The sequence below is a fragment of the Mirounga leonina genome, unplaced genomic scaffold (genome assembly GCF_011800145.1).
Source record: "Mirounga leonina isolate KUSES-001 unplaced genomic scaffold, KU_Mleo_1.0 Mir_94, whole genome shotgun sequence".
Lineage (NCBI taxonomy): Eukaryota > Metazoa > Chordata > Mammalia > Carnivora > Phocidae > Mirounga > Mirounga leonina.
The window spans coordinates 45,022,567-45,050,423 of NW_023270855.1; the positions used below are offsets into that span (position 1 = coordinate 45,022,567).

A 27,857-nucleotide genomic window follows, 5' to 3' on the forward strand; every position below is an offset into this window, starting at 1 on the left:
GCACAGAGAAGGAGGAGGCGAGGTGGTGGTGGGACGTCTGTTTATTGGCGCGGGTCCAAGCCGCCAGGACGCGGGTGGCGGTCACAGCGCCGCGACGCAGTCGGTGCCCGTGTATCCCGGCAGGCGCAGAGCGAACTTTCGGCGCACGTCGTCGGGCACGAACCTGCCGGCCACGAAGTGGTGGCGCCCGGAGAAGCGGCCGGCGCAGCGCTTGGGCGCGGCGAGCGATACCAGCACGTCTGGCCGGAGCCCATCCTCGGTGTCGCTGCCACCGGTCTCCGCGTCCCAGCCTGAGGGAGGAGGGGCGGGAGGGAGAGGGAATTGGGAGCTGGGAGGGGTGCTTGCCTTCAGACGAGAGAGACTTGCCGCCTCACCGCCCACTTCCCCTTCCCCATCAGACCCAGCCTCTGCTCTCTGACACGTGAGTCTTGGTCAGACCTGCCTCCCCACAGAACTGGGCCTCCACCTTCAGACCAGTGTCTCCCCTTCTTTGGAGATGTTTCCCTCCTCCTCTGACCAGAGCGTCTGTCTTCATACTTTTCTGCCCCTGCTCCCATCATGCTACTAATTTTTCTCCTCTGACTCAGCCTCTGCCTTCAGACTACATTTCCACTTGCTGCCCTTTCCCAGTCAGACCCATGCCTCTGCCTTCTGACCCAGCATCTGTCCCCATTACTCCCTCCCTATCAATCTTGAGCTTTCCCACTTAGACTAGAGCCTCCTTCCACCCAGGCTTCCTAGCTGCCTTCCCCCTCTGACCAGATCCCCACTCTCCTTTCAGAGGACAGACTTGCCCCCATCCTCAGGCAGTCTTCCCCCATCAGATCTGTCTCCTTACTCCTGGTCCTTGACTCCAACAGAACATGGCCTGAGCGTTCATCATCCTCACCCAACCTGAGTGTTCATCATCCTCCTTCTGACTAGAGACTCTTCCCTCTGACCTGACATCTGTCTTCGCCCTCAGACTAAATCTTGCTTTTTGACTTGACGCCCTCCCTCACTGTGCCCTAGCCTCTACCACCTCTCAAATGAGCCTCTACCTTCAGACTAGGGGTCTTGCCTTCTCCCCTGCTTCTGACCAGAGTCTGGAGCCACTAACTAAAAGCCTCCTCCCTCTGACTTTAATCCCTCCTTCTGTGACCCTAGTCTCCAGCCTTGGACCAGACAGCCCATCTCTTCATAGCTAACCCCCTGCTCTGTGGCACCCTGCTGGGATGGCCCTGAGGTCTTGCAAGCTGGGGGATATCCCTCTGAGTGTGGCCAGCCCCGTGGAGGGTCCGGCTGGCCAGCAGCTGTTTGTTCCGTCTGCCCGTCGCCTAATGGCTCCAACAGGCGTGGGGCGGCGGCCAGGACGGGTGAGGCCTTTGCCGAGTGAGCTCACGTCTGCCCAGGCAACTGGGCCAGGGTGGGCAGCGGGCATGTTGGGCTGGGTGTTGGGGGGATGGGACAGGGCATCACCTGGGCAGCAGCCTCGGTCTTCCCTATCTGAGGGATGGACATGACCCTCACCCAGAGTGCATGAGCCATCCATGCTAGGGAAACTGAGGCTCGGAGACAGGCTGGCGCCACCAGAAGCTGGGGTGCAGAGGGCCCCCCCAAGCCCCCAACATGCCCCCCCCCTGCCCGGCATGCCTGAGGGAATGTCCAGGCTCACAAGGGGGATGGACAGCAGCTTGAGTATGGCCAGCGTCCGCGTGCAGGGGTCCCCGATCTCCCCCGGCTGCACGCCAGGGCCCAGCACAGCGTCCACCACCAGCCCGTAGGCATTGTTGATGAGCTGGACCTGAGAGAGCAGGCAGGGTCAGGGGGCGGCCTTTGGGCACTATCCCCCACTTCCCCCCTCATTTGCCACCAAGCGCTGACCTCCGTGGGCAAATAGGACAGGAAGGGGATGTCCATCTTCTCACACTGGGTGGTCAGGTCCCGGTGCAGCAGATCCAGTGAGCGTGTAGGGTAGAAGATGGTCGGTTCGTACTCCTGGTGGCGGGGGGGGGGGCGGGGGGGCAGAAAGGAGTCAGCACTGGGGCCCCTTTCAGGCTCCCTGCTGGGCCTTAGCCCCCTGACCTGGATACCTGGGGCAAGCACTGGGCTTATTCTGTAACCTCTCCAGCCTCAATGTCCCCCTGGGACACTATCAAGAGGAGGGAGCAATTTCTGCGGGGACAGGGTTGAGGGGGTGACCCTAGGAGGCCAAGGGGGTCCTTGCTACTCACAAACATCTGCAGGTGCCGGGCACAGACCAGCCCCACGGCCCCGTTCTGCTCCGGGCCACACACGACCAGCACTGTCCTCTGCTTCCGGGAGAGAGTAGGCAAGGGGAACACCTGGCAGAGGGCACAGCAAAGGCAAAGGCATGATGTCTGGAATTCCTCCTTGTTTGGGTGGGGAAACTGAGGCCTGGAGTAGCAGAAGGGATGGGCACGGGCCTAGAGGCAATAGAACAGGAGGACAGGCATTCTGGGCAAAGGGCATGGCCTCTGGGGGCCTCAAGTTCCTCCTTGGAGATGCAGAGTCCCTGCTTCAGGCTCTGCCAAGCTGGAGCAGGAAAACGTGCCTTCTGCCACCACCCGGTGCCCAGAGTGCGGTTTGTTTATTCTCGGCCTGAGTTGCAGACATTCTTCCACCTTTTTCCACCGCAGTGGCTGCCCCCTCCCTCGCCCATGTTTCCAGGGCTCAGCCCCTCCTGGAGGCCCCAAAGCGGGGGGGTGGGGGTGGGGGGGTACTTTTCCAACCCAAGATGCCCTGTCTCTCTCCATCTGCCTCTGCCATCACCTGTCTTCTCTGTATCTCTCTGTCTGTGTCTATCCCCCCCATCTGTCTCTCTGTAGTCTTTCTGTGCCTGCATTTCTGTGTCTCTCTTTTTCTCTGTCTCTATCTCCCAGACTCTGTGTCTCTGGGCCTGTGCATCAGTCTCTCTCTCTCTTTTTTTTTTTTTTAAGATTTTATTTATTTATTTATTTGACAGAGAGAGACACAGTGAGAGAGGGAACACAAGCAGGAGGAGTGGGAGAGGGAGAAGCAGGCCTCCTGCAGAGCAGGGAGCCCGATGCGGGGCTCGATCCCGGGACCCTGGGATCATGACCTGAGCCGAAGGCAGACACTTAACGACTGAGCCACCCAGGCGCCCCTGTGCATCAGTCTCTTTAACACAGGAGTTCAGAGCACTGGTGTTCCAGCCGCAGCCCTGCCCTGACTCCCTGTATGGCCTCAGCCCCCTCTCCTCTCCCAGCCTCCCTTGGCCTCTATCAAATGGGAATGACAATGGCACTGACAGGGTCACAGGGCCTCTCTGAGACCAGGGGCTCCAGGGGGCCTGTCTGTACCCTAACTTCCAGCTACGCAGAGGGCTTAGTATTTCTTTGTCTCCTCCTCAAGTTCTCAGTGAGGTCCTGCCCCACCCCGAGGGCACCTGCAACCCCATCATGCCAGGCCCAGAGCCCGAGACTGGAGACCGGGGGGAGGGCAACAATATCTGGGCTGGCTGGGACTGAGGGCCTTCTGGACAGACTTGGGGCTTTCAGGGCAAAACCAAACGACATTCAGTCAGCAAGGGCCAGGCAAGTGTTTACTATGTTGGATTTTGGGGCTTTGATGGTCATCATTTCCTTCTCCTGCAGGAGCTTCACTCAGGATATATTTCATTTGGAAATAGGAACGTGAAAAAAACAAACAAACTGAGCCTACATAAAGAAATTGTGTTTAACAAAAGTCTGCAGTGGTGACAAGAAGAGGAGGAAGAGAAAGGTTACGTCCTGGAGCCCTGACGCCATCAGGCACTTCTCTAAGACATTTGTGTTTATTGACTGCTGTCAGTTTATTACACTTGCTTTGGAGGAGGAAACAGGCCCACAGTTTGACAACGTGGCCAAAAGCACTGGAAGGCAGCATCATCATTGCTTATTACTCTCGCGTCTCTTGGAGACACCTCGAAGCTGGGGCTTTGCCCTGGATCCAGACACAGCTCTGCTTATTTACCCCCTGGGACCTACCCTTTGGCAGGCCACTCCCTGCCTCTGGACCTCAGTTTCCCCATCTGCAGCATGGGGTTATTTGGAGGTACTCAGCCTGCAGGAACTGATGTCTCCCTTACTGAGATCCAGGAGATGGCAGAGGCGGGTGGTCACAAAGGGCCCCAGGGGCATCCTGCAGTAGCCTGTCTCTGCTTCCCAGCCTCCAAGTCTTTGGGGACTCCTATCTCTGCCCTGACCCTCACTGACACCTACGGTCTTGGGTCCCTGCCTGGTCTAGACCAGTGATGAGCCTCTCTAGGCCTGTTTCCCCATCTGAATAATGGGCTGGAGTAGCTCCACACAAGAAAAGGGGATTCTTGAGTCCTAGGCCATTTTGGCCAGCCAGGTCATGCAGCTAGGCCTCGGCTCTGGTGGGCTGGCCATCTGGATGGGGTCAAGGTCAAGGTTCAGGGGTCAGATACCTTGGTCACAGCCACAGCACTAGCATGGCCACACAACTCCACCAGCTGCTGCCGCCCAAAGCGATAATCCTCCAGCAACTCCCGCTCCAGGGCGGCCGCCTCGGCAGTGCTAGGGGACAGAGTGGGGAGAGACGCTCAAAGACACAAAGAGAGAGACTTAGAGAGGCTCAGATGGAACCAGTAACATTCCACCAACGTTCCCAGCCAGGCCCTAGCGCCACCCCCAACCTCAGTTTCTCCATTAGACGTGCATGCGGTTGAAAGGAGCTGCAGAAGGTTTAAGCTGAAGCCCAAGGTACGGGCGCCCTCTGGTGGTGAGGAACGCGTGGTGGCGCACGTTGGTTCTACTGTCCCAACGCGGGGGGAGACTGGAGCCCCGCCCAGATTCGCCCATCCCCACCGCGGGAAGAACCCAGAAGGAGGAATGGGCGGGAAAGACTGATGACGGTGATGGGCGAATTTCATGCAGGGGAAAACACTGAGCAAGCTCCAGAACACTGGAGGGGGCAGACTGGGCTGGGGGAGGAGGTGCCTGAGGGAGGTGGATTTTGAAGGCTGCAGAGGAGTTTGATGGCTCACTTAGGGAGGTGGATGTGGAACCCACAGCTATCAGACCTATTGGTGACCCTTCAATAATTGTGGCAAGAGAGATGGGATTTACTCATTTGAGGTGAAGGTCTGCCATCAACTCCCTGAGTGACTGGGATCTGTCACATCTTAGTTTTGCTTCCTCTTTTGCAAAAGTAAAGTCCGCGTAGGTTTAGATAAATTTCAAGGCCCATTTCAAAATGCAAACACGGGCCCCATTATTTAAGAATTTTAAGATAATGACAACCAAGTGTTGGACTCTTCCAAAAGCAGGGACCAAGCTAGCCCTGGCTTAGGGGCTTCCAACGGGCATGGGCTGTAGTGGCGGCAGAGAAGGAGAGCTGGCATTGAAGATCGGAAATGGTCCCCCAGAATCAGGGGTTGGGGCAGCTGGGCAGGGTTTATGTCCTGATGCTAGCTTCCCCTAGCAGGACTCTTTCCTGCTGGGGAAGAGCACCTACCCCCAGCTCAGCAGACCCTAGAGATCATAGTAGTAGCAACAGAACCAGGCCCAGAAGAATATTCAACCACTCAGAGTAACCAAGTGGCTTGCCCAGAGTCATGCAGGAAGCAAGTGAGAAAACAGACTTCTACCCTTGGTGTCTGTTTCCAGAGCCATACAGGGTGTGAGCAAAGAAGCAGAGGCAGACCTACAGATAGCAGAGGTTTCCTGGGGTGAATCTTTAGGTTCCTTCCTTCAATTCTGCGAGCAAGAGACCACAACCTTCTGGCCAATTTTGCAGCAAATCAGGCCGGGGCAGCAGGAGGGGCATAGGTAAGGAATGAAGACTGCTGCAGGAGGGGGGAATCAGGGATGGCTTCCTGGAGGAGATGGCCTGGAGCACTTTGGGAGGTAATCCAAGTGGAAGAAGAGTGAGGGCCAAGGCCCTGTAGCGGGAATGGGCTTGGCAGACTGAAGGGACAGAAGTGAGGCCACTGTGGCTGGAGCCAAGCAAGGGAAACTGAGAAACTGGGTCAGAAAGACACTTTGGGGGCCCACGCACATGGGGGAGATGGAGGCTTAGGGCAGGGAGGACACATGCCCTGAGTCACCCCAGCAACCAGAGCCAGATTCAACCCCAGCTGACTTCAGATAAGGTTGAAAGACCAGCTGGGGAAAAGGAGCTCACGGTGGGGCAGATGAAGAGCACTCCCTGGGCAGGCTGGCGCGGCTCCCAGGAGAGAACACTGGAGGAGAAGGTGTGTTTGGAAATGTGGCTCATTCCTCCACCTTCATCTGTGACAGCTCTGGCTGCTGCCCCCACAGGAGGGTGAGGGGAAGATGAGAAGGGTGGGAGGAATACCCATTCCTCCTCTTCTTCCTCTGTCCCAAAGCTTTGGCCTCAGGCCACCACTTGGAACATTATCTTCCTGCCTAACTGGTCATTAGAGTGATAATGGGGAGGATGGTCCCAGCTAGGAGCCTGGGGGTAGGGACACTGGCAGCTCTAGGTGGGGTCTGAGTGGGAATCAGGGCTGGTGGGGGAGGGGGACAGGGCAGCGCCACTGTGGGACGGGCCAGAGGTGGGGGGCTCAGTTACGATGTGCCTCTTGCTTCTCCCCATGTCAGTCCCCAGATGAGAGGAACTGCGAGGACCAGGATTTCCCCGAGAGCACAAAGGCTGAGGTGACCTGCTTTCAAAGGAACTGGGCCTGTTCTCCCAAAATGCTTCCAGGAGCGGGCTCTTTTGGACGTGAAGCCCTGGAGCCAGGCTGCCCATGCCAGACCCTCCCTGCTCTCTTGGCTCTATCTGCTTCTGACCTTCAGGCCTCTGCCCACCAGCCCACCATCATTGCTCACCTGGCTGCTTAAAACAGTCTGATGGCCCCCAAACTCCTCCTCAACACAAGAGCCATGGGGGCTTTGAAAACTTAAACGCCAGATCGCATCGCCACTTGTCTCAAACCTGCTTATGGCTCCCCAATATTCAGAGAATATTCAAATTCCTCACCACACCTACGCGCCCATTGTTTCTAACCTCATTGTCTCCTTGCTTGCGCATTCCACTCCTACCCACCCCAGTGCCCATCACTCCTCAGTTGGCATTTGAGACGCACCATCCCCCACGCCAGGTGAAATCAGCTTCAGCTCTCTTCTGTCAAGGATGTGTTGGGTCTACAGACTCAATCTGAACATCAGCCAGTCACTGGACAATATCTGCCCGGAGGGCCTGAGTGGATAGTGGCCAGAGGAGGCCAGACAAGGGGATATCAGATGAATCTGGTTTACACTGAGGTCCACAGCCCTGCTTGGGGTCCCAGATCACAAAATAACTCAGGATGAGGTGGGAGACACAGCCACAGCTGCCAACTCCAGACCCCAAATCCAATCAAACTACTGGCAAGTGGCCCACATATTCAAAAACCCCAGCCTTGGCTCAGACAGTGGTTTCCCAACCCAAGCCTCAGTTTCCTTCCCTGGTCAAGGAGATAGTAGCCGGTGGGCTACCAAGGGGAACGAAGGGTGGGAGCTTCCAAGGTTCCAAGGACAGATGGAAAGGGGAGGTGGGCCTGGATTGGGTTGAAGGGTGATGGGAGAGCTACTAGCGGTGCTGCTGAATGATTCACTTAGGGGTGAGCCCCAGGCGGATGCAGTTTCCCTGGGCAACGCAGCTTAGAAGGCACTGGTAGCAGCAGGCTGCAGGCTTCGTCTCTCCAGGGAAATGCGGGTGGGCCTCAGGACCCCTCAGGCCCCATCCTGGCCATGCCCCTGCCTCTGATCCATCCTGCCCATGAGACCTCCTCCCAGCCTTGCCCTGCCCATGATGCCCCCGGCTCCGGGCTGCATCTCTGCCATGGGCTTTGGCATCCCCATCCCTGGCTGACCTGAGGAAACGCCGCTCCTCGGGCGCCTCCGCTGGGTCCGGGCGGGCCGCGCTGCTCATGGCCGAGGTGAGCCGGTGCCCAAGGCCCGGCGGCCACAGCCACAGCCTTTTAAGAGCATCCCAGGGTACCGGGGCCTCCTCCCCTCCCACCCTGTGCTTCCGCCAATCAGGCGGCGCCGCGAAGGCGCTGCGCGCAGCCATTGGCTGGCGGGCGCAGGCAAACTTAACCCTCTCGTGCCAGGAGTGGAGCTGCCTTGGGAACGGAAGGAAGCCAGACAGGTAGCGACCCCCGTAACGGAGTCCTGGCCTGGGAGCAAGGGGACACGCCTCCGGTGCCCCTCCATCCCACGCTCTGCTTTTTAGGTTCCCCACTCACTGATGTGCTCAGGGTGCAGGGCTGGGGGGGAACCCCAGCCTGGAGGGGTGGGCTACTGACAAGGAGGGTTCCGACAGAGGTAGGAAAATCCAGGCATATTTGTGAGCCAAGGCTGATGCATCCAGGCGCAGTCTCTGGGTATGTTTTATGGCCACCCCTCCTGGCATCTTCTGCAGAGTCCCCAGGTCTAGACCCCACGTCACCAGGCCACGTGTAACCCCGTGGTGCCCCACGCGCAGGTCACTCAATCACTGGGACACAGGCAGGCAGGTCTCCAGAGCATTTATTCTTTCCCAGTGGGGAGGGTGTAGGGGGTCCAAGTGGTCCGAGGGGAGCAGGCCCCTACATGTACCACATGAAGCCGTAGGTGGCATCGAGAATCTCCTCATTCGTGCGCAGCCCATAGAGCTCGCCCATCATGGGAGTCACCCAGCGCGTTGTGTGGAACACAGACTCACCCACCTGTGGAGACAGAGGAATATGGGTGGGGGTGCAGCTACCCCCTCAGGCCCACACTACCTCCTGGGACCCCACTAGGCCTAGTGGCTACTCTGTCTACACCAAAAGCTTCTGCCTTCTCCTCCTCATGCCTGGCCCCCACTACTCCTCTCAGCCACAGGTTTCCCATGGTGCCTGTGTTTCTGCAGTGGCCTGGACCCCCACGCTCCCTGCCCAGGACCCACCTTCCAGTCAGGCACATCCTTCATGATGATGGCCTCCTCCTCCAGGTTCTCTCGAAGCATCTGCAGGACCCTGTGGGGTGGAATGGAAGGTGAGGGACAGGCCTGAGCACCCCGAGGGACCCCTGCCTAACAGACCTGCCAGGACCCTCCCTGTTCTACTCCCCATCACCTCCTGCCACTTCCAACCCTGCACATGCTGACCCCTCTTGTCCCCTCCCCCCTACAAACTTCTACTGTCCTCCTGCTGCAGCCTCAATGTCTTCTTCAGGGAGCCTTCCCATTCTGTCCCTCGGGTCCCCACTTTAAGTCAGTTTGGGGCCCCCTCCAAGGGTGACAGCAACCCCACGTATGCAAGGACACAGCTGTCAGTCCCCACGTGCATTCTGGCCAGGTCCTGCACTGCAGGATGGGACACTCAGGCCTGTGACCTCCCACCCCTGGTCTCAGCGGCCCCACCTCCGGTCCTTCTCTGCCTGCAACAGCGGCATCAGCGCGATGCGGGCCTCGAAGTCCTCGATCTGCAAGCGCCTGTGAACCCCCCAAACCAACAGATTAGATCAGGCTGGAGCTGGGGTAGATGACGTGGCCTTAGAGCCACAGGGTGAGCATGGGGAAGGGGGCTGGGCGAGAGGCAAGTGAGCGGGGCAAGGCTTGGGCAGTAAGCTCTACCTGCCAGAAAATGGGAAACGGGGCGGGGGGGGGGGCACGCAGGTGGCACAGGCACTGGTCCACAAGACTGCTGGCTTCACACTTTCTTTTTAATTAAAAACTTTATTTCTTAATCCTAAAAACAGCCCTGGCCTGATGATTGTGGTGAACTGGGGATGGGGGATGGGACCTTTATCACAGGGCTCTGGGCCTTATAAAACCACATCCTCTTCATGTCAAAATAACGTGGGGTGTGAGTCCAGGGCAGGCAGTTCTGTCTCTTTGAGCCACCAGCCCCATTCACGCTGGGGGAGCGGCACCCAGTGATGTGGCCACGGAAGTGGCTCCTCATCGCTAGGAATCTCAGCCACACAGGGAAGGGTCTGGATGAGCAGCCCCACTCCAAGCCGCTGCCCCCACCACAGCCACACAGTTGTCACTACTGTGCCCATCTCTCCGCGGGTGCTCCCGGGAAGCCGGACCTGGTCTGAGCGTACTCAACGTCCAGTACCTGACACATGCCGGCTGCCTTCAGCACTACCCTCCGGTATTCCCAGACTTGTGGAGGGCAGGTGAGCTCAAGGGGGGTGCTAAGGACACGTAACACAGGGTGGGGTGGGGCAGGGCAGACGGGCTCAGCCAGTAAGGGGTCAATGAGGAGGGGTCACCAGGCAGGGCATCAGGCCAGCTTAGAGGCAGCCAGAGTCTGAATGGAGGCCACCATCTGCCTTGGTGCCTAAGGCCCATGTGGCTGGCACGACCATTGTCTTGCGTGGCCTGTTTCTAAGCCCTTATTGTCCTCACTGCCTGGTTACCACTGACAAAAACCCACTAAGAGAGGGCGCCTGGGTGGCTCAGACAGTTGAGCGTCTGCCTTTGGCTCAGGTCATGGTCCCAGAGTCCCGGGATCGAGTCCCGCATTGGGCTCCCTGCTCCTTGGGAGCCTGCTTCTCCCTCTGCTTCTCTCTCTCTGTCTCTCATGAATAAATAAATAAATAAAAAATCTTAAAAAAAAAAAAAAAACCCACTAAGAGAGCATGTTCTGGGTCTGCCCCTCCATGTCCACCTGATGGGCTGTCCTAATCCAGACCTTCAGGTCCCTAGCAGCAGAGGCCAAGGGATGCCCAGTGAAGAGCTGCTCACTTATGAGTCCTTTCTTGAGTGGAAAGTTCAGAAATGGACTCAGTCCAGGTCCATACTCCTTGGGTCTTGAGGGGTTGTTGACAAAGGGCCCCAGTGGACACCAGGTGCACTCCCGCCCTCAGCAGCCTGGGGCCTGGGGCCTACCTGCGCTCGCGGTTCCACTTCATCATGCTCCAGTACCCGAAGAGCAAGGTCCCAATGCCCACAGCAAACATGCTGTAGCCTGTGGGGAGAGGGGCCACCAGCTCAGCGCTTACTTACCCTTGGGACAGGCCACCCCTTGTAGTTTCTTCTCGTGAAGTATTAATCCACTTGCCGTGCAAATACACCAGAAATATTGATGCGGGAAAAGGTGAAAGTCTTAGTGACCCCCTCCTAGAGATGGCCAGTACTGTCTCTAGTGCATATTTCTTCAGATTATTTTTTTGTCCCTGTGGAATGTCCACCGGCCCCTTCCCTTGGACCTCCTCCTCCGAAACTGCAGACCACTCTTTATTCTGTTCACCTGCCCTGCAGGCAGGGACACCAGGCTGCCTCAGCTTTTCTCTGACAAGGGAGGTAGCTGCAGCTGCCACACCTCTGCCCCCCATGCCACAGTTTCTAGAAGGTACAGTCTGGGCAGGGACTGCAGGAGAGCCCGAGGGTCTTGCTGTTTATGGTTGGGGGGCCCCAGCCCCACAATCTTCTAGAAGGTTGTTTGGTTCCCAGTCAGAAGGTGCTTCCATGGGGAAGGATGGTGTCTACAGCTGGGTCCAGCTCCATGGTGGCTCCTGGCTGCCTGGGCCACTTCTCTGAGTGCTGCCCACAGGGGGCTGGATGGGGCTGCCACAGGCAGGCAGTGCCCTGCAGGGCCCGCCCAGCCACCCCTGGGCTCCCTGGGGTACTGCCTCCTGGCCCAGCGGATTAAGCCCCCTGCCTGGGCACCAGGGGACAGAGGCTGCCATGAATATTTACTGACACCAGCAGGCACCTGCGCTGTAATTCTGACTGACAGGCTGTGGGCCTGCTGCGGTCTTCAGGGAAGCCCAAGTTGCCTGCGGCCTGGTTGGGGCTAGCTCACCCCATACCCTCTAATCTTTTGAGCTGTAGTCTCTTCCCTGGACAGGCCTTGTGGTTGCCCGGAAAAACTGACAAACTTGGCCAGGTCGAGCTCCAGTTAACACCCAGTAAATGACCAGCAAATGGTGGGTGAGGCCACTCCCTAGGACTTGTGGGGGGCAGAGGGGCTCTGGGAGTCCCGGCCCTGCTCGCTGCCTGCAGGGGGCCTCTGTTGTCCCTGTCCTCATCTTTCTTCTTCAGCTCGATGCAGCACACGTTTTTTCTGGCATCTCTACTGGACCCAAAGATGCATGAGAAGCTGGTTAGATTTTTCAGCCCCTCAGTTAAACTTGTTAAAAACATTAGCTCAGGGCGCCTGGGTGGCTCAGTTGGTTGAGCGACTGCCTTCGGCTCAGGTCATGATCCTGGAGTCCCGGGATCGAGTCCTGCATCGGGCTCCCTGCTCAGCAGGGGGTCTGCTTCTCCCTCTGACCCTCTTCCCACTCGTGCTCTCTGTCTCTCATTCTCTCTCTCTCAAATAAATAAATAAAATCTTAAAAAAAAAAAAAAAAAAAAAACATTAGCTCAGGAGCGCCTGGGTGGCTCCATTCGTTAAGCGCTTGCCTTCGGCTCAGGTCATGATCTCAGGGTCCTGGAACTGAGCCCCTGCATCGGGCTCTGATCAGCAGGGAGTCTGCTTCTCCTTCTCCCCTCTGTGCTCATGCTCTCTCTCTCTCTCCCTCGCTCTCAAATAAATAAATAAATAAATCTTAAAAATGCAAAACAAACATTAGCTCAGAGTAAGACACTTCCATGTTATAGGGGGCAGACAGCGAAGGCGCCTGGTTCCTATGCACAGAGGGAGAACCTCTCCCGAGAGGCCCGAGTGCCCAGAACCAGCTCCCAGCACAACTATGGCTCTTACACATGGCTGACCACCTGGGCTAGACAGGAACATCTTAGAAGAGCTGCCTCTTTCTTTTCAGTAGCTATAGAGAAGCCCAGGGGCCTCTTCTTTTGACTGGGCCCCAGGGCATAATCCTGGGCTATCCTCATGGAGACCCCTTGTCTTCACACCAGGCACTCACGTGTGGGCCCATGTGTAAGATAAATTCCAAGATAAAGGTGACCTGTACGAATGTACAGCTCTTTCTTGCTGACAGTGGTGAGGCTGAGAACCCAGACCCTCAGCGTGGGTCTGTGCCTCAGGAGCTGCCAGTCTGGTGGGGGAGGCTGATGAGGGGCATGCCCAGAAGTGGGTGCAAGGCCACGAGTAAAGAAGACCTGAATAAATGGAAACACATCCTGTGTTTAGTATCAGCACTTAACATTGTTCAGATGGCAGCATTCCCCAAACTAAGGTACCAGTTCAATGGAGTCCCATCAGAATCCCAACCTTTCCCCCTTACCAGCCCTACAGAAACCGAGGAGCAGATTGTGAAATTCATATGGAAATTCAAGGGCCCAGATTAACCAAACAATTCTGAAAAACAACAAAGTTGGAGAACTCACACTTCACAATTTCAAACTTAACACACAGCTGTGTGTACAAGACAGTGTGGCATGGCATCAGGATAGACATGTACATTGATGGAACAGAGCTGAGAGTCCAAAAATAAACCCTCACATTTACGGTCAATTGATTTTGGACAAGGGTGCCAAGATAATTCAATGGGGAAAGAATAGTCTTTCAGCAAATTGGATAAGTGGATAGCCACATGCAAAAGAATAAAGTGTGCTTTTTCCTTCCCCCACACACAAAAATTAACTGAAAATGGATCAAAGACCTCAATTTGAGAGCTAAAACTATAAAACTCTTAGAAAACAGATTTGTCAGTCTCTGTGACCTTGGATGAGGCAATGGCTTCTTAGCTAGGACACCAGAAGCACAAGTGACAAAAGAAAAAAACAGATGAATTAGGCTTCACTGAAATGAAAAACTTTTGTGCTACAAATGATGCCGTCAAGCTGAAAAGACAACCCCCAGAATGGAAGAAAGTCTCTGAAAATCATGTATCTGATAAGGGAATGGTAACCAAGATGTATAAAGAACTCTGTAATTCAGTAATAAAATGATGAACAACCTGGGGCACCTGGGTGGCTCAGCCGGTTAAGCATCCCACTCTTGGGCGCCTGGGTGGCTCAGTTGGTTAGGTGACTGCCTTCGGCTCAGGTCATGATCCTGGAATCTCTGGATTGAGTCCCGCATCGGGCTCCCTGCTGGGCAGGGAGTCTGCTTCTCCCTCTGACCCTCCCCCCTCTCATGTGCTCTCTCTCATTCTTTCTCTCTCAAATAAATAAATAAAATCTTAAAAAAAAAAAAAAATCTTTAAGCATCCCACTCTTGGTGAAAGGCTGTCATGGTCTCAGGGCTGTGGGATCAAGCCCTGCATTTGGGCTCCATGCTGGGTGTATAGAGCCTGCTTGAGATTCTCCTCCCCACCTGCCCTGCGCTTGCACACTCTCTCACTCAAAAAAACTAAAAAAACTAAAAAAAACCCCAAAAAACAATGAACCACCCAATTAAAAAATGTATAAAGGACTTGGAAGATATTTCTCCTGGAAAGCTATACAAATGGCCTATAGACACATGAAAAGATGCTCAACATCATTAGTCACCAGGGAGATGCAAATCAAAACCACAATAAGATATCACCTCACACCCACTGGGATGGCTAGAATTTAAAAAAAAGGAAACTAATTAGTGTTGTCCAGATGTGGAGAAATTGGAAATTCCATAAACTAACTGCAGGAAGAAACGTAAAACAGTACAGCCAATCTGGAAAACAGTTTGGCAGTTCCTTGAAACATTAAATGTGGAGTTACCATATGGCCTAGCTATGCCACTCCTAGGTGAAATTTCTCGCAAGAAAAATGAAACCTGGGCGCCTGGGTGGCTAAGATGGTTAAGCGTCTGCCTTCAGCTCAGGTCATGATCTCAGGGTCCTGGGATCGAGTCCCGCATCAGGTTCCCTGCTCAGTGCAGAGCCTGCTTCTCCCTCTGCCACTCCCTCTGCTTGTGCTCTTCTGTCTATCTCTCTGTCAAATAAATAAATAAAATCTTAAAAAAAAAAAAAAAAACGAAAAATGAAACCTATATCCACATAGAAGCTTGCATAGGAATGTTCAAAGCAGCCAAAAATGTGGTAACAATTCAAATGTCTATCAAGTGGTAAATGGATATGCAAACTGTGGTCCATTCATACAAGAATATTATTCAACCAAAAAATAAACAAACAAGTAAAATGAAGCTTGGACACATGCTACACCATGCACATTAAAAACATCCTGCTGAGTGAAAGCAGCCAGACACCAGAGGCCACATAAAATAAAAGCCCATTTACATGAAATGTCCAGAACTGGCAAATCCATAGAAACACAAAGCAGACTGGTGGTTGCCAGGGGCTGGGAGAGGGAGGATGAGGAGTCACTGCTCATGAGGTCAGGGTTTCCTTTTGGAGTGATGGAAGTGTTATAAATTTATCTATTTATTTAGATTTATTTATTTATTTGAGAGAGAGAGCATATGCATGCACGCACGCACACCCGGGGAGAGGGAGGGGCAGAGGGACAGCGAAACCCAACCAGACTCCCCGCTGATGGCAGAGCCCCATGCAGAGCTTAATCCCATGACTCTGAGATCACGACCTGAGCCGAAACCAAGAGTCAGACACTTAACCGACTGTGCCACCCAGGTGCCCCAGAAGTGTTATAAATTTAGATCCTGGTGATGGTTATGAAACTGAATAGACTAATGTGTACACATGAAATAGGTGAATTGTATGGTACTGTCTGTGAATTAAAAAAAAAAAAAGTTAAAAGACACAAGGGAAAAAAAGAAAGGGCCACCCACTGGGCACAGGAGGGAGTGGAGAAGAGAACTGAGTGGAAAAGACAGGGGTAGCAGTCACTTTGGGAACAGTGTGGATTAAAGGTGGTCTGAGTCAGCTTTGCAGGTTCTAGGACGCTAGTGGAGAGTGATCTAGGCAGGGAGGAGGGGAGTGGATGCCAGGCTTGTGTGTAGGACTAATGGGGAGAGGGCCACTGGGGACTATGGCTCAAACGCAAGGCTGGAGGAGGGCACAGGACAGATGATTAGGGTAGGGTGCAGGATGGAGAGCAGGGCCATTGCACTTGCTGTTCCCGTCACCTAGGGGACTTTCAGAGAGGTCCTTCCAGCCCAGCCTGGCTAAAGCAGGTCCTGGTTAGCTCGGGCCTTGCCAAAATGGGAAATTCTGGTGCGTTATGTTCATCTCCTCTGCTAGGCTATGAGCTCTTCCAGACAGGGCTCAGTGCACATGCACACTCAACAAGTAACTACTGAATGCAGGGACATAACAAAGACCATGCCACCAGAAGGGGTCTCTTCCTCACCCCACTGCAGCCAGGGGGCAGGTTTGTATATGCTACAACGCAAGTTGGTGTGAAGGGGTGTAACTAGGAGGCCCAAGCCTAGATAATGGTATAGAGGGCACATGGGAGGCACTTCCATGTCATGAACTGGGAGAGGACTGGGATGAAGGGCACATTTGTGACTTAAAAATAAAAAAGAGACATGTTGACTAGGGGGAGCCCAGTCAACCCAGTCTGGCTACAGGTCACACAGGTGCACATGTGTAAACAGACCTCATGCTGCACACCTGAGGGGTACATTGGCCTGGGTGTTTAGTGATACTTGAGAAAAGAAATTGAAGAAATTCAGATCACGTTATTTTTGTTGAATCTGTTCTGGGATGAGTCAAGTGTCAAGGTGATGCCAAATCTAGCCTGTAACCTGTTTTTGTAATGGCTCTTGGGCTAAGAACACTTTCAGGTTTGTAAACAGCTGTAAAAATGCAGCAGCAGAGGAGTGCCTGGGTAGCTCAATTGGTTAAGCATTCCTTCGGCTCAGGTTGTGATCTTGGGGGTCTTGGGATTGAGCACCATTACAGTCTCCCCACTCTGTGGGGAGTCTGCTTGTCCCTCTCTCTCTCCCCCTCCCCCTGCTTGTGCTCTCTTGAGCTCTCTCAAATAAATAAATAAAATCTTAAAAAAAAAAAGGCAGCAACAGTGGACAAAGACCATCTGATCCCCAAAGTGTAAAATATTTATCTGGTCCTTTATAGAAAAAGTCTGCTAACGGATGTTTTGGGAAACAAAAAAGCCAAGAAGGGGCTGGGAGGAGCTTGAGTTTTCACCTGATACTTTCCCACTGTCTGAATTCTTTTTTACCATGCCCGTATATTTTTTTTTAATCGAGGCACATGTACATAACATTAAAGTTCGACGAGTTATGGGAAATGTATTCATCTTTTTTTTTTTTTTAAGATTTTATTTATTTATTTGACAGAGACACAGCGAGAGAGGGAACACAAGCAGGGGGAGTGGGAGAGGGAGAAGCAGACTCTCTGCTGAGCAGGGAGCCCGACGCCGGGCTCGATCCCAGGACCCTGGGACCATGACCTGAGCGGAAGGCAGACGCTTAACGACTGAGCCACCCAGGCGCCCCTGAAATGTATTCATCCTTGTTTAAAATTTTGTATTTCTCGGGGCGCCTGGGTGGCTCAGTCGGTTAAACGTCTGCCTTCCGCTCAGGTCTGATCCCAGGGTCCTGGGATCGAGCCCCATATCGGGCTCCCTGCTCCGCGGGAAGCCTTCTCCCTCTCCCACTCCCCCTGCTTGTATTCCCTGTCTCGCTGTGTCTCTCTCTGTCAAATAAATAAAATCTTAAAATAAAATAAAATAAAATTTTGTATTTCTCTGTTAACCCTAGGTGCAAAGTATGTGGCCCTTCTACTTTTTTTTTTTCTTTTACATTTTCTTGTGTTGAGCCCAATAACAAAATTTTAAATGTTACTTAAAACATTTGAAAAATTTAAGAATACATATTCCTGGGACATCCGCAGGTAGGGACTACCAGAGAGGAACATCTTCTAAATTCCCTCAATGTTTCAGTTTCAGCACGAGTTTTACACTGAGTAGCCCTGGGGGCAGGGCCTCAGTTTCCCCACTTGTGAAAAGGAAGGGTGGCTGAGGGCTCGGGGCACGGGCTACATTGATCTGTCTAACCAACTGTAGAATGGGAAGAATTAACGGGACCGACCTCCCGGACTGCCCTGTGAAGAAAACAAAGCTTAATAAGCGTTCGACAAACTCCAGCAGTTATCCTCGTTACTACCGAAGCTATCGGGAATCCCTGGGCTCCGCCTCCCGTCACACTGCGGCGGAAACTGAGGCCCGCGAGACTCCCCGGAGCCCCGAAGCCCCAACCCTGACACCCCAGCGTAGTGCGACACTGACCCGACAGTCCCCGACGCGGAAGGTTCCGCTTGTAGTCGATGGGGCCATAGCCCCCCGGCGGGGGCATGTCCTGTTTCACCTTCGATGCTGCCATGCTCGCGGGACCCCAACTTCCGGCCGCGAGCGGAAGTTACGTCCGGCGGCCGCCGCCATGATGAGTGTGGCGAAATGGACCGCGCATGTCTTGGGCGGGACTAGGGCGCCTAGGACGCTAGTGTAACGATCCCACCGCGAAAGAGAGCTTGGGCAATAGGTCCAGGGATCGACTGGGCGGCCAGGCTGTAGCCGAGGACTCCGTATTTCTTCTCTTAGACGGGGCTTGGCTCAGTCGGTGTAGACGCCTGTAGCCTGTCCGGTCGCCCGGGTCCTTGCCCTAAAGCACCTCCGTACACCTTCCCTCTGGTGCAGTGCTGAGGCCATTCAGAGACCCCAAGCTCCTGAGGGAGCCGGGTCACCGAGTTAAGCCCCCTCTCTCGTTTTCTCCCCTTCGCGGGTCTGTGCGGGCGTCCCAAAGCTCCACATGGCCAGAGCTGGGTACACGAAGCTGGGGGGCGACTGCTGCTCAGATTCGACTCATGAAGAGCCGCCCCAATGCCAGGCACCGATTCTGCTCCCGAGTGGTGGTCGGGACCCTTTGCCAGGGTCTCTCATGGGAAGTGGGCCATCCAGAGCGATTATGAGTCACAAAGCCTGATGGCCTTGGGGGCCCTGTGGGGCGGGGTCCAGGGGGCCCCCACCCCAAGGCGGGGTGACGCCCGTGGTCACTTCACAAGGCAGAAATTGTTACCTGGGCAATAAAAGGCACCGCTGCGGCGGGGACCCGGGAGTGGGCACATGGGGGTGCGGGTGTGCAGGTGCCAAGCGCCATGGGTTAGGCCCGATATTGGAGTCCGGCCGCCCCCCGACAGCAGCCGCCTCCTGCTCCCCGCGCGCCCCAGGCGCCACCATGTCGGGCGACAAACTTCTGAGCGAACTCGGCTATAAGCTGGGACGCACGATAGGCGAGGGCAGTTACTCCAAGGTGAAGGTGGCCACGTCCAAGAAGTACAAGGGCACAGTGGCCATCAAGGTGGTGGACCGGCGGCGCGCGCCGCCCGACTTCGTCAACAAGTTTCTGCCGCGCGAGCTGTCCATCCTACGGGGCGTGCGACACCCGCACATTGTGCACGTCTTTGAGTTCATAGAGGTGTGCAATGGGAAGCTCTATATCGTGATGGAGGCGGCTGCCACCGACCTGCTGCAGGCAGTGCAGCGCAGCGGGCGCATCCCCGGGGGTCAGGCGCGTGACCTCTTCGCGCAGATCGCTGGGGCTGTGCGTTACCTGCATGACCACCACTTGGTGCACCGGGACCTCAAGTGCGAAAACGTGTTGTTGAGCCCCGACGAGCGCCGCGTGAAGCTCACTGACTTTGGCTTTGGTCGCCAGGCACACGGCTATCCTGACCTGAGCACCACCTACTGCGGCTCGGCCGCCTACGCGTCGCCTGAGGTACTCTTGGGTATCCCATACGACCCCAAGAAGTACGACGTGTGGAGCCTGGGCGTCGTGCTCTACGTCATGGTCACCGGGTGCATGCCCTTCGACGACTCGGACATCGCTGGTCTGCCCAGGCGCCAGAAGCGTGGCGTCCTCTACCCCGATGGCCTCGAGCTGTCCGAGCGCTGCAAGGCCCTGATCGCAGAACTGCTGCAGTTCAGCCCGTCCGCCAGGCCCTCAGCGGGCCAGGTAGCGCGCAACGGCTGGCTGCGTGCTGGGGACTCCAGCTAGACGCCGGGGTTCCCGCCATTCCCGCCGCCCTGAGCACTGCGCAAGCGCAGTGCACGCGCGCCAGGCGCGCTTCGGTACCCCCGCGAAGCCGACACGCGCCTCTGGGCACGCGCACTTCCCCCCTTTTCCGGTCTCTGGAGGTCCCGGGCGGTAGTCGCCCCTGCTTAGAATCTAGCTCCCCTCCCCACGATCCCGAGAGCGGGAGGGTGCAAGCGCTTCCTCTGTTCCCCAAGAGAAGGCCTCGGGAGGGAAAGGGACGAGAAGAAATGGAAGCATTGCGCCAGCGCGGAATGAGCGATGGCTGCGGGTAGGCGTTGGCTACCTGGAGGAGCTGCCAGCGAGTGGACGCGTGTGGAGGGCGTCCTTCTTTAGGCAGCCACGCAGGCTGGTGGGGGAAGGCACGCTCCGGGCGCTGCCTCCCTGGAACTTGCAATAAACTCGCTCTTCCTCGCAGCTGCCTCTAAAAATGGCCCCCTTTTACCAAGTAGGGGTGGGAGGTTGTCCCCCGGGGGAAGGCAGGCGTGGTGCCCCATTGTAGAGAAAGCTTCTAACTCTAGGTCTCGAAAGGGAATTGGGAGGATTCAAACCGGACTTTTGGGCTCTCCAGCCTCAAGAGAACTCGAAGGGTCGTGCCGGGGTCGTGATGGCCCTGGCAATAGAGATGCGGGGCTGGGGAGCAAGGATCCCAGCACCCTCACCGTGTTTAAGGATTCAGCAGCGGGGGGGTGAGGGGCGTGGCGGGGGGCCGCCTGTCTCAACAGAAACTGAGCGTTTATAGATGAGGAAATTGAGGCCCACACAAATGACACTTGCCCAATAACACATCTGGAATTTGAAACTGGATATGGCTGGAGTGGGGTGGGGAGGTGGTGGAAGCTCTCCATAGTAAGGGCCCTTCCTTGGTAAAGAAGTTGTCTGGGGCAGGGGAGAGTCAAGAGTGAGGCATGAGGGGCGCCTGGGTGGCTCAGTTGGTTAAGCGACTGCCTTCGGCTCAGGTCATGATCCTGGAGTCCCAGGATTGAGTCCCGCATCGGGCTCCCTGCTCGGCAGGGGGTCTGCTTCTCCCTCTGACCCTCCTCCCTCTCATGCTCTCTGTCTCTCATTCTCTCTCTCTCAAATAAATAAAATCTTAAAAAAAAAAAAAAATATATATATATATATATATAAAAAGAGTGAGGCATGAGTCTGCTGGGCAAGTGGTTACTTTAGTCCTCTCTTCATTCATGCATTTATTGAACGCCTACTGTGTGCCAAGCTCTGGGACTTCACAAAGAGGTTTAGATCCATCCCTGCCCTCAGCGAGGAGGCAAGTGAAAAGTCAAGTAAAAATGAATAGCATGGAAAGAAAATGATTGTAACTTGTGCTAAATGCTGGGTGAGGGGAGGGGCGGGTGACCAAGGAAGGACTGAAGCAGACATTTGAGCTTAACCCTGAAGGAATCAGCCACTGGAAACAGCAGAAGGAACGTGTTCTGAGTGTTCCCAAGATACATTGAAGCTGGTGTGTTTGGGGAATGCCACGAAAGTCCTATGGCTAGAATGGAGGGGGAGGGAGAAGATGTGGAGAGGTAGAAGTGTATGTCTGGAGAGGGGACCCCACAGGGCCTGGGGGAGATTGGTCAGACCCACAAAATGACCAGCCTCCTTGGGGACTGTGTGGGGTTTGGAGGCAGGTAGGATTAGGGCTTAGGGAGACATCTTCCATGCACCCCAAATGAGAGACAGCGCTGTCACCAAACCCACTAACCTCATTGCAACAAAATAATCCCCATTCTCTGCTCCTGCTCACTCACGCTTTGTGTTCTCAGGTGCCCTGGGGATTAAGTGCCAACTCTTCCCTAACCCCCTTCAAATAGGCAGATGAGGAAACCGAGGCTAAAAGAGGGGAAGTGCCTTGCCTCCAGTCCTGGCTGGTTCACATCTGAGCTGAGAAAGAAAACCTAACCCCTCTGGTTTACGCTAAGGAGGGCGCCTCTTCTGATCTGGACCATCCTTGGGCTCCGCACCTGGAAAATGGAGGTAGGAACCTTTCCTCCGGGTTGTAGGGAAGGGCTGTGTGGCTCATTGAAAGACCACACCCTGAGCCTTCTTGAGGCTCCCACTACACTCAGAATGAAACCCACATCCTCACCCCTTTTTCCTGTGGCCCAGGCACACTGCCTGCCTTGTCCTTGACCCTCCAGGTTTGGTCCCACCTCTGAGCCTTTGCACTGGCTGTTGCCATTCCCTGAACCACTTTCCCCCTTTCTTCATTGCAGATTTGGTTTAAGTCACCTCTTCCCTGACACTCCGTTCTTTCCTTCCTTGCCCTTGTCACAAGGAATCCTAGTGCCTTGGGTATGGTATGTGCCTTTTTCTATCCATAGATTAATCTGTATGAGCAATGGGGCCTGGGTCTCTTCCTACCCCATGGCCACAGACCTGTGGATCAGTTCGGAGGGGACGAGACCTCAGGGATTGGGGCAGTTGTCCCATTTGTTGGCTGGAGAAGCTGCTTGAAACTCACCCCTGTTGTGTCAGTGGGTCAATTGAGGAGCCTGTGCCTTACCCAATGAAAACTCACTTGAGGGCTGAATTTGGAGTCCCTGAGATACTACCCTGTAAGTGTGGTGCTCACAGCCAGTGTTGGGGTATGGGGCACCAGTCAGGATGTATCACAGGTAGACTGGGGCAGGTTTGGGTTTAATTTCTGTAACGTCTTCGGTCAGTTCTGTGCCTTGCCCATGTGAAACCTAGCTAGGTGTGATGGTTGGAGAGGACCATCTATCCCCAGGTTGGAGGCAGGAATGGCTTAAGAAAAAAGACGAGAGGGGCGCCTGGGTGGCTCAGTCGTTAAGCGACTGCCTTCGGCTCAGGTCGTGATCCCAGGGTCCTGGGATTGAGCCCCGCATCGGGCTCCCTGCTCGGCGGGGAGCCTGCTTCTCCCTCTCCCACTCCCCCTGCTTGTGTTCCCTCTCGCTGTGTCTCTCTCTGTCAAATAAATAAAATCTTAAAAAAAAAGAAAAAGAAAAAAGACGAGAAACTGCAAAAAATAAATAAATGAAAATAAAAGCACCTAGGAAAACAGGGTCATATTCTAGGCACATTAGAATTCACCAGTCAGTGGGGCACCTGGGTGGCTCAGTCAGTTGAGCATATGACTCTTGGTTTTGGCTCAGGTTGTGATCGCAGGGTCCTGAGGTGGAGCCCTGCACTGGGAGCCTGCATGAGAGTCTCTCCCCCTCTGCTCCTCCCCCACTCGCGCTCTTGCTCTAAAAGAAATCTTTTAAAAAATATTAAAAATTCACCAGTGAGCACAGGTCCCACTTTATAAGTAACTTTTGAAACAGTGTATCGATATCTGAAAACAAATTTTCACCAGGAATTGTTCATTTCAGAGCTGGCAGGGCAGCTCCATCTGTGCTAGAACCTGCATCTGTTAACACCTCCTGTAGCAAGGACACCCAATGCAGATGCCAAGTCTGAAAATAGGCCCAGAAGAACTTACCACTCTGGGGTGGAGGCTGGAAGGGGTTAAGAGCTAGTGGATAGGCAAAACCCACTGGCTTCTCACCTCACTCTCTCAGCTGTGGATAAGTAGGCCACAAAGCCACAGGTTCTGGTGAAGATGGGAGGCCCAGAAGGAAAGCCACAGTGCCCAGTTTGGGGAGGTACTCCACCCCACTTTTGGAAGTGAAGTCTGAAAGAAGCCCAAGAAGCAGGTGTCTGTTTCCCCATTAACAAGGGGTCACCCTGCTACACCTTCCCCAGTCTCCAAGCTGTCCCAAAGCTGGGACAAAAATAATGCAGGGAAACCAGGGCCGAGGGGACAAAAGAAAAATAGAGCCAAGCCATTGTCCATTTCTTTATTTTCCGTCAGATTCTAAAACTTCCTCGTGACACAAGCATAGCCATTGATTCCAGCCTCTGTTTATTGGAACTTCTATTCCGGTTTGGTGGTCAACCTTTTACATTTATTATCAAAGATTTAGCGTCACAATAAATACAAGTGACAACCTCCCCACCCACCCATCCCCCAAACGCCCACCTTCCAAATACCCTGAACTAGTGTAACTGTCTATTACACTTTCATTGTTAAGGATTATAAAACTTTAGCTGTCCTTTTTTTAAAAAAAAGCTCAGTCCAAGTTCTTTAGGCAACCATAATGTGCAGCATAACTCGGCATCAAATAAAAACTCTATGGTGCAGCAGCAACGCCGGCCTTTTCCAGGATTTACACCCCTGTGATGAGAATGTTTATATAGAAAACTCCTCCCCATGTCTTTCCGTCCACAGGAAAATGACTCGTGGGACACAGGAACCACAACACAGCAGAGCTGTACTCAGGTGTCTTTCATTCCCTCTGCACTGGGGCCAAGTTTTGCTTTGTGAAGGTCTTAGGGTACAGACAGGAGCAGAGGCTACCCCTGGGAGGAGGGCAACTGTTGGCCTTATCAAAGGTGTGGGTCCCAACATCACAGTTGGGACACTGGGGACCCAGTGACATGGGCAGGATGGCCAGAGCAATGGGAAGCTCCAAGTAGACACACATGTATCTATGTGCACATGCATTTACACACGTATGGCCATTTCAAACATGCAACCCTTCACCCTTGAGTGGCTAGCATCTTGAACAGTTTCCAGTTGCCGTTCAGAGTTCAGGTCACAGATAACTTGGGACCATCATCATCATTTGGGACTGGGTGCTCACACATTCTCACTGCTTCTAGGAACCAGGTCCTTTCAGTCCTGAAGCTCCTGGGGTGGGGGTGGGGGAGACGAGGACCCCAGCACTGTGACCAATTTTGGCAGGCTTTGCTGCTGGGAGAACCCTCTTAACATTACTAACCCTTTCCTAGTATGTCCAAACCCCACATGCAGAGAGGTATTTAATACGCCATTCCTGCAACATCATAAACCTCATCAAAGAACTACTCATTTGGGGCTTATCAGAGAAGTTATACTGCAAAGGGGGAAACGAAAGAAAAAAAGGGGGGTAAGAGTTTTGATACAGTAGAAATGAACAGAAGATTAAGGCATCTCACGTTGTCTCCTTTAAAAAAAGTTACATGTCACAGTAAGTGGCCCCTGATGGGATTATCCCCAGGGACCCTGGGCTGGAGGAGGCAGAGCCAGGGCCGGTAGCCCCATCCTCCACCCATGGCGGTCGGGTTTGTACTGAATTCATGAGGCCCACTTAACAGCTCAGAGGCCAGTAGAAGTCTAGCCAGGCAAGGTGAGTAGAGGTGGTTCCTGAGCACAGTGATGAGCGAGGTTCTAATGGGCTGGGGTTGAGGGCCAACCTGCCCAGCACAGTTCAGCTTGGGCCCATGAGTCACAGATCCATTCAACCCCAGCTGGGGTGTGACAATCCTGGCACACCCCTCCAGTGCAGAGGTGACTCTCGCCTGGACACCTGATCCCGAGTTACTGCATAGAACTGAGGTCTGTTTGCCCATGGAAGTGGCCAGCCCAGGTGCTCCTTCTTGAAGGATTTGGAAAATCTGGCCCATGTCATTGAACAGAGAGGGCTAACAGCTCAGGGTAGTATAAGACAAGTATTTATTTGCCAGGCACACAGAAAAATGTGAGAAATAGAAATGTTTGCATACTCTTGATTTTTTGGTGTAAAAACACCCCCCATGTCAATTTCCCTCCTTTCCCCCAAATCCCTGGATCTTGGAATGAAAGCCACCCTTCCCTGCCCTCCCCTCCTTCAGCCCGTCTAAATTATGCACTCAAAACAAAAATCAATGAGAAATACAGGGTTTTACACAACAAAAAATTAGAATGTTGCAAAACTAGGTCTTCTACCGCGGGTCAAAATGTTGCTAAACATGGATATTCACACATGAGAGAGGGGGTTAAATGAGCCTTTATTAGAATGTTGTAGCAGTGTGTTTTGAAGAAGGCGGCCCTACAAAATAAGGATTTTAAATTAAGTCCCTAACTGCATGGATAGGAAAACTAGGGCTGGGGCTGAAGTGGGGAGCAGCGTACCCCATCTCCACATCGACAAACACGTGTGTGTGCACACAGGACGCCCTTGCACCTGCACGGAGATGGCCCCTGCACAGCACACTCACGACAGCTTCTGCCTATCCTCACGGAACCGATTTTTAAGGAGTGGGAGAAACCAAAATGAAACACAACTAAGAGCAGACCTGATCCTTTGTATAAGACATTTCTGTAGACTCGAAAAAGGGTTAAAAACAAAAACAAAAAAACAGTCTGAAGGCGACCCTGGCAGCATGGCCCTGTTTTAAGGGAAGGTTCTAAACTAGACCCAAACGGAAACCCTGAAGTCTTGGAGGGGCAGGGGCACCTCCCCACCAGACACACCTGACAGGAGTATAGGCCAGGGCAGCTTAGGATGGTGTCCATCAAAATAAGAAGGAAAAGAAAAGGAAAAATTTAATAAAATAAAACCACAACAACAAAAAAACACAATAGCCCGCCCCTCCAACTTCCCACTCAGGCTCTGGATGTTGCTGCCAATTCTCTGCTCCCTCCTCTACTGGCGGTGCGTGGCTTCTGGGATCCCAGGCTCTCTGGCTGGGGTCTGGGTTGCAGTTTGTTCTTCTGCTAAGTGTGGGAGGTCCGGGCTCTCCGGGATGAGCAGCAGCAGAGGCCTTCCGCTAGAGTGAGGGCTGGGCAGGCAGTGGCCCACCCTCTGGGGTGTGGGGGCCGTGCTCGGCAGGGACCCCTGGGTCTGCACGGTTTACTTTAAACTCCATCATCATGAGGTGATTAAAAAAAAATCTGTCAACCTAAAGATTGCCATGAAGGAAGGCAGTCAAAGATTGGGAGGCTAAGATGGGGAAAAGCAAAAACAAAACAGAACGCTCCGCTCGACTTCAGAAGCCCCGGGCGCCGGTCTTGCCGAGCGTGTCACAGTGTCCAGGGTGAGCCGTCCGTGCACCCTGCTGGGGGGGGGGGGGGGGGAAAGGGGGGGGAGGGGGCTGAAAGGAAGGGCCGGAAGCAGAACCAGCCCCCGAGGTCCACTTTTCTGCTGGTGTTGGGCAAACTAAAGGCAAAGAAAGGAAAAAAGCCCAAGGGAAAGGTCCCTCAGTGATAATCCTCGTCCACCTGTAAAGCAGCCCCTCAGCTGCGACGAGACTTTGCAGCCAAGAACGGAGCTCTTGCTTCCGCAGCGCAGCCGGCACTCGCTCACTCGTTTCTCAGGGAGTATGAGGTCTTCCCGAGTGGAGGGTGGCAGGGCCAGGTGGGAGGGAGGAGGGAGCCTGTTCTCCACTGGGCCCGGCTCGCACTATTTCCACGTGGCTGACTGGGGGATGGAGCGTGGCGGGATCATGTCCAGGAGGTACTCCCGCTGGCGGTCCACAGCTGAGGAGGTCTTGTGCACTGCCAAGCTCGGGCTGACAAACGCAAGGGCCCCGCCTGCAAAAGAACAGAATGACAGGGTTTTTAATGGTATGGTAATATTCTCTCATGAAAACATTAAGAGGGAACGGGATGGTGACAGAGCATGATGCCTCTGCAGGGCACTCAGTTACACACAAGGAACACAGCAGTGAAGAGGCAGAATGGGGAAAAAGCCTCGAAGTATAGCTTTTGTTCTCCTGGGATAGAAACACCATTCTCTTCTTTTTGTATTCTCCAAATTTCCCCAATGAGCAAGCATCTCTTTTACAAGTGGAAAATAAACAAATGACCCCCCAATCTCCGACACACACAGATATTTGGCTGGCCTGGGGGTAAGGACTGCCTTGTCCCCTGCCCCCATCACTGTGTTACCCCAAGAGTAATTTGGTGGAGGTTACTACATTTTGTGGAACAAGTGTTCTGAGGTCAAATGCAGTAGGGAAACCTCTCTACATACTAAAGAGAAACCTGACTGGGTCCTGCCCAGAAACCAAGGGTAACCTGGAGTGCTGGTAGAACTCTTTTGGGAAATACTGCTTTTAAGCTACTACACATTTACCTCTAGTCCTACTGCTGAACATAGCAACTACTTATTCCTTCATATTCCTTTTTTTTCATATTCCCTTTCAAAGATTACCTTAAACGCGCGATTTTCACATGTCTGCTACCACTATGTACACATGCACACACCTGCATCTGATTTTGTATACT

At 53.9% G+C, this 27,857-nt stretch overlaps 4 protein-coding genes across 11 annotated transcripts in view; 1 reads left to right on the plus strand and 3 right to left on the minus strand.

Moving 5' to 3' along the window:
• Positions 1–81: 81 nt before the first annotated feature.
• YJEFN3 (YjeF N-terminal domain containing 3) lies at positions 82–7,905 on the minus strand. The gene is made up of 6 exons (XM_034997224.1): positions 7,847–7,905; positions 4,433–4,541; positions 2,214–2,324; positions 1,864–1,977; positions 1,633–1,783; positions 82–290 (listed from the first exon to the last, which is right to left on the minus strand). Exons 1-6 carry the CDS (start codon positions 7,903–7,905, stop codon positions 82–84), a joined length of 753 nt encoding a protein of 250 aa, XP_034853115.1.
• Positions 7,906–8,486: 581 nt separating this feature from the next.
• NDUFA13 (NADH:ubiquinone oxidoreductase subunit A13) lies at positions 8,487–18,342 on the minus strand. The gene is made up of 5 exons (XM_034997096.1): positions 18,013–18,342; positions 10,840–10,918; positions 9,361–9,432; positions 8,905–8,974; positions 8,487–8,683 (listed from the first exon to the last, which is right to left on the minus strand). The coding sequence occupies exons 1-5, from the start codon at positions 18,104–18,106 to the stop codon at positions 8,564–8,566; spliced, it is 435 nt and encodes a 144-aa protein (XP_034852987.1). The 5' UTR covers positions 18,107–18,342; the 3' UTR covers positions 8,487–8,563.
• Positions 18,343–18,958: 616 nt separating this feature from the next.
• TSSK6 (testis specific serine kinase 6) lies at positions 18,959–19,910 on the plus strand. The gene has a single exon (XM_034997016.1). The coding sequence runs from the start codon at positions 18,959–18,961 to the stop codon at positions 19,778–19,780; it is 822 nt and encodes a 273-aa protein (XP_034852907.1). The 3' UTR covers positions 19,781–19,910.
• Positions 19,911–23,895: 3,985 nt separating this feature from the next.
• Positions 23,896–27,857, minus strand: part of GATAD2A (GATA zinc finger domain containing 2A) — a 105,292-nt gene continuing 101,330 nt past the window's right edge. For all 8 annotated transcript variants that reach the window (XM_034998101.1, XM_034998098.1, XM_034998097.1 and 5 more), the window contains one exon: positions 23,896–27,161. In XM_034998101.1, coding sequence (XP_034853992.1) covers positions 27,031–27,161 — 131 coding nt within the window. In that variant the 3' untranslated portion in view covers positions 23,896–27,030. The remainder of the gene's footprint in view (positions 27,162–27,857) is intronic.

Excerpts from the sequence above, each read along its gene's own strand:
- YJEFN3 (XM_034997224.1), bottom strand. The coding sequence starts at position 7,905 with ATGAGCAGCGCGGCCCGCCCGGACCCAGCGGAGGCGCCCGAGGAGCGG. Across the intron at positions 1,784-1,863 it reads TGTCCTATTTGCCCACGGAG|GTCCAGCTCATCAACAATGC; the intron begins GTCAGCGCTTGG and ends CTGCTCTCTCAG. Across the intron at positions 291-1,632 it reads GAGCCTGGACATTCCCTCAG|GCTGGGACGCGGAGACCGGT; the intron begins GCATGCCGGGCA and ends CTCCTCCCTCAG.
- NDUFA13 (XM_034997096.1), bottom strand. The coding sequence starts at position 18,106 with ATGGCAGCATCGAAGGTGAAACAGGACATGCCCCCGCCGGGGGGCTAT. Across the intron at positions 9,433-10,839 it reads AAGTGGAACCGCGAGCGCAG|GCGCTTGCAGATCGAGGACT; the intron begins GTAGGCCCCAGG and ends GGGGGTTCACAG. Across the intron at positions 8,684-8,904 it reads AGGATGTGCCTGACTGGAAG|GTGGGTGAGTCTGTGTTCCA; the intron begins GTGGGTCCTGGG and ends CTGTCTCCACAG.
- TSSK6 (XM_034997016.1), top strand. The coding sequence starts at position 18,959 with ATGTCGGGCGACAAACTTCTGAGCGAACTCGGCTATAAGCTGGGACGC.